The sequence below is a fragment of the Myotis brandtii genome, unplaced genomic scaffold, assembly GCF_000412655.1.
Source record: "Myotis brandtii unplaced genomic scaffold, ASM41265v1 scaffold986, whole genome shotgun sequence".
NCBI classification, from domain to species: Eukaryota; Metazoa; Chordata; class Mammalia; order Chiroptera; family Vespertilionidae; genus Myotis; species Myotis brandtii.
In genome coordinates, this window is record NW_005372102.1 from 561,700 (window position 1) to 564,000 (window position 2,301).

Consider the following 2,301-nt stretch of genomic DNA (forward strand, 5'->3'; position numbering starts at 1 on the left):
TCTCCTCCTCCAGGAAGTCTTCCTGGCACCCTGGCCGCCCTGATGCCGGTCCTTCTGGGGTTTCTGGCCCCTTCTTGGAGCCTGGGCTGCTCGGGGCTCAGTCACACTCCGGGTGCAGGTCCCCGGGCCCCACCCAACCGCGGAGCCAGGTGTGCAGGGGGCCAGAGGGTTCGGCTCCTGGGAAGGTGACACGGCGCATGCATCGCACATGACCTGGCGCCCTGTGCGGGCTGGGCAGCCCCACCCCATGTCTCCACACATGTTTCCAGGCAGAAGGTGTAGCCCTCGCTCCCAGGGGACCTGGTGGGGTAGAGATGGCCTCCCCGGGCGCAGGCAGGCAGAGATCCAGGCATGGTGGGGAGCCGGGAGCGCAGGAGGGGCCCTGAGCCGGTCACCCCCACAGCGCCTGTTCCCGGCGGGGCCTGTCTCAGGATCACAGGCTGCGGACTTACTGTGTGTCCGCATGAGCCCTCCAGGCCCTGGCTGGCTCCAGCGCCCGCACGGGGTCTGCACCCCTGGGGCCTGAGGAACTTAAAGGGGCCCCGCCGGTTTCCAGCAGCCCTGTGTCCCCTCCAGCTTGAATGGCACTTCCTCCGGGAAGCCTGCCGTGACTGCCGGCTCTGGGCTCCGAGCTTGCCTCTGTCACATGGTGCCGTGGGTGGGAGGGGAGGGAGGCTCCCGGCTCGCCTTCAGACACGCCCCTTCCCTCCCGGGCCTCCGTTTCCCCACCTGTGAAAGGGATCCAACCCCACCCCACGCTGCTGCTGCAGGGCGACGGCTGCCTCATGGGCCAGCGCAGGAGCTTCCGGAAGAGGAAGGCCGCGTCGTGGTGCGTCAACGGGAGGAACTTCACGTCGGCGCTCACGGCCCAAGTGTGCCCGTGCCAGGACTCCGACTTCCTCTGGTGAGGGTTCTGCCCCGGGCTGCCCGCAGCGAGGAAGGGGTAGGGAGGTCCGGGCTGGGGCGGCCACCGCCTCCTGTATCCCCCTGCACCAGTGTGGGGGGGGTGCTGGTGCCCCCTGCAGGGCCCTCACCTCTCATCCCCTGGCTGTCTCCTGCTCTTCCTGAGAGGTTCAGCACACCACCTCCAGGCAGCCCTCCAGGACACCCAGGCTGGGCTCAATGCTCTCCTGTGAGTTCCCAGAACCCCGTTGGCATCCCCTCTCACCTGGAGCTGCTGGAGGCGTTCAGGCCCATCTCCCCTCTGGTGCAGGGCCCTGTGGATGTGCCTCTGTGACACCCCCACCCCCATCCCCTGCCCCCGCCTCCTGATGGAAGTTCTTTCTTCCTCCAGCGACTATGGCTTTGAGCGCTCCCTGTCCGACACCAACAAGTGCTTTGCCAACTTCTGGTTCAACCCCCTGGCGCCCCCTGACGACTGTGTCCAGGGCCAGACCTACACCAGCAGCCTCGGGTGAGTGCACGCGGCCTCCTGGTCCGGCTCCGGGCAGAACCGGGGGAGCCCCAGCTGCCCTCCTGCCCGGCGCCCGAAGCCCCTGCGTGGAGTCGGGAAGAGAAGTCGGGGCTGAGACGTCTGGTGCCGGAGCTCCTGAGGGGGGCCCGGAGCCTCCGGGTACCTCCGTCGGAGCCCACATGGGCCGGCACCAGGGAGTAGCGTGCGCTGAGCTGGCTCTGAACAAAGATGACAGGAGAGAAGGTCCGAGGTGCCCGCGGCTCACGCTGCTGCAGGGGCCGAGTCCGAGGGAAGGAACACCCCCTCCTGGTCTCCGAGCCCCTGTGGTGCCGGGACCTCCCCATTTACCTGCGCAAGTGAGGTAGCTCTGAGCGGAGCAGGAGGCGCTCTCGGTGCCTGTAGGTCTCAGCTTGAATGGCACCTCCTCCGGGAAGCCTTCCCTGACTACCTGCCTGGGCACGAGCTTACCTGTCACGGCACAGGTCTGGGTGCTGCCATCACCCCCGGCTGTGAGCTCACCACACAGAGGCGGTGTCCCTCGGGTGTGGGGTGACGGACGCCAGCTGTGGGTGAGGGCCAGGTGCCCGGCGGGGGTGCGCAATTGCATGCTCCTCCTTGGCCAGAGGCGGCTGTGGCGGTTGGAGGGTTAGCGGCATCGGCACTGTTGGTGCGTAGAGGTCATGAGCCTGCAGCTCGGGCCCCAAACATCGCATTGTGACCATTGGGTCGCTCGCCCTCCTCGGGCCTCAGTTTCCCCCTCTAAAGGGCGCAGAGGTCACAGGCAGGTGGAGGCAGGAGGGGCCTGATGGTGAATGGAGGTTGTAGCCAAGAGCCACCCGGTGACAAGCAGGTCCCTGCCCGGCTGCGGGGCCCGTCCCCCCCCCCCA

At 67.8% G+C, this 2,301-nt stretch overlaps 1 protein-coding gene across 1 annotated transcript in view; it reads left to right on the forward strand.

Annotated features, from left to right (window-relative positions):
• The window catches only part of SORCS2 (sortilin-related VPS10 domain containing receptor 2), a gene marked incomplete at its 5' end in the record, with an annotated part of 307,756 nt that overhangs the window by 287,173 nt on the left and 18,282 nt on the right, over nucleotides 1-2,301 (forward strand). Inside the window, 2 exons of the mRNA XM_014533443.1 lie at nucleotides 768-904; nucleotides 1,295-1,414. Of these exons, the coding sequence (XP_014388929.1) occupies nucleotides 768-904; nucleotides 1,295-1,414 (257 nt within the window). The remainder of the gene's footprint in view (nucleotides 1-767; nucleotides 905-1,294; nucleotides 1,415-2,301) is intronic.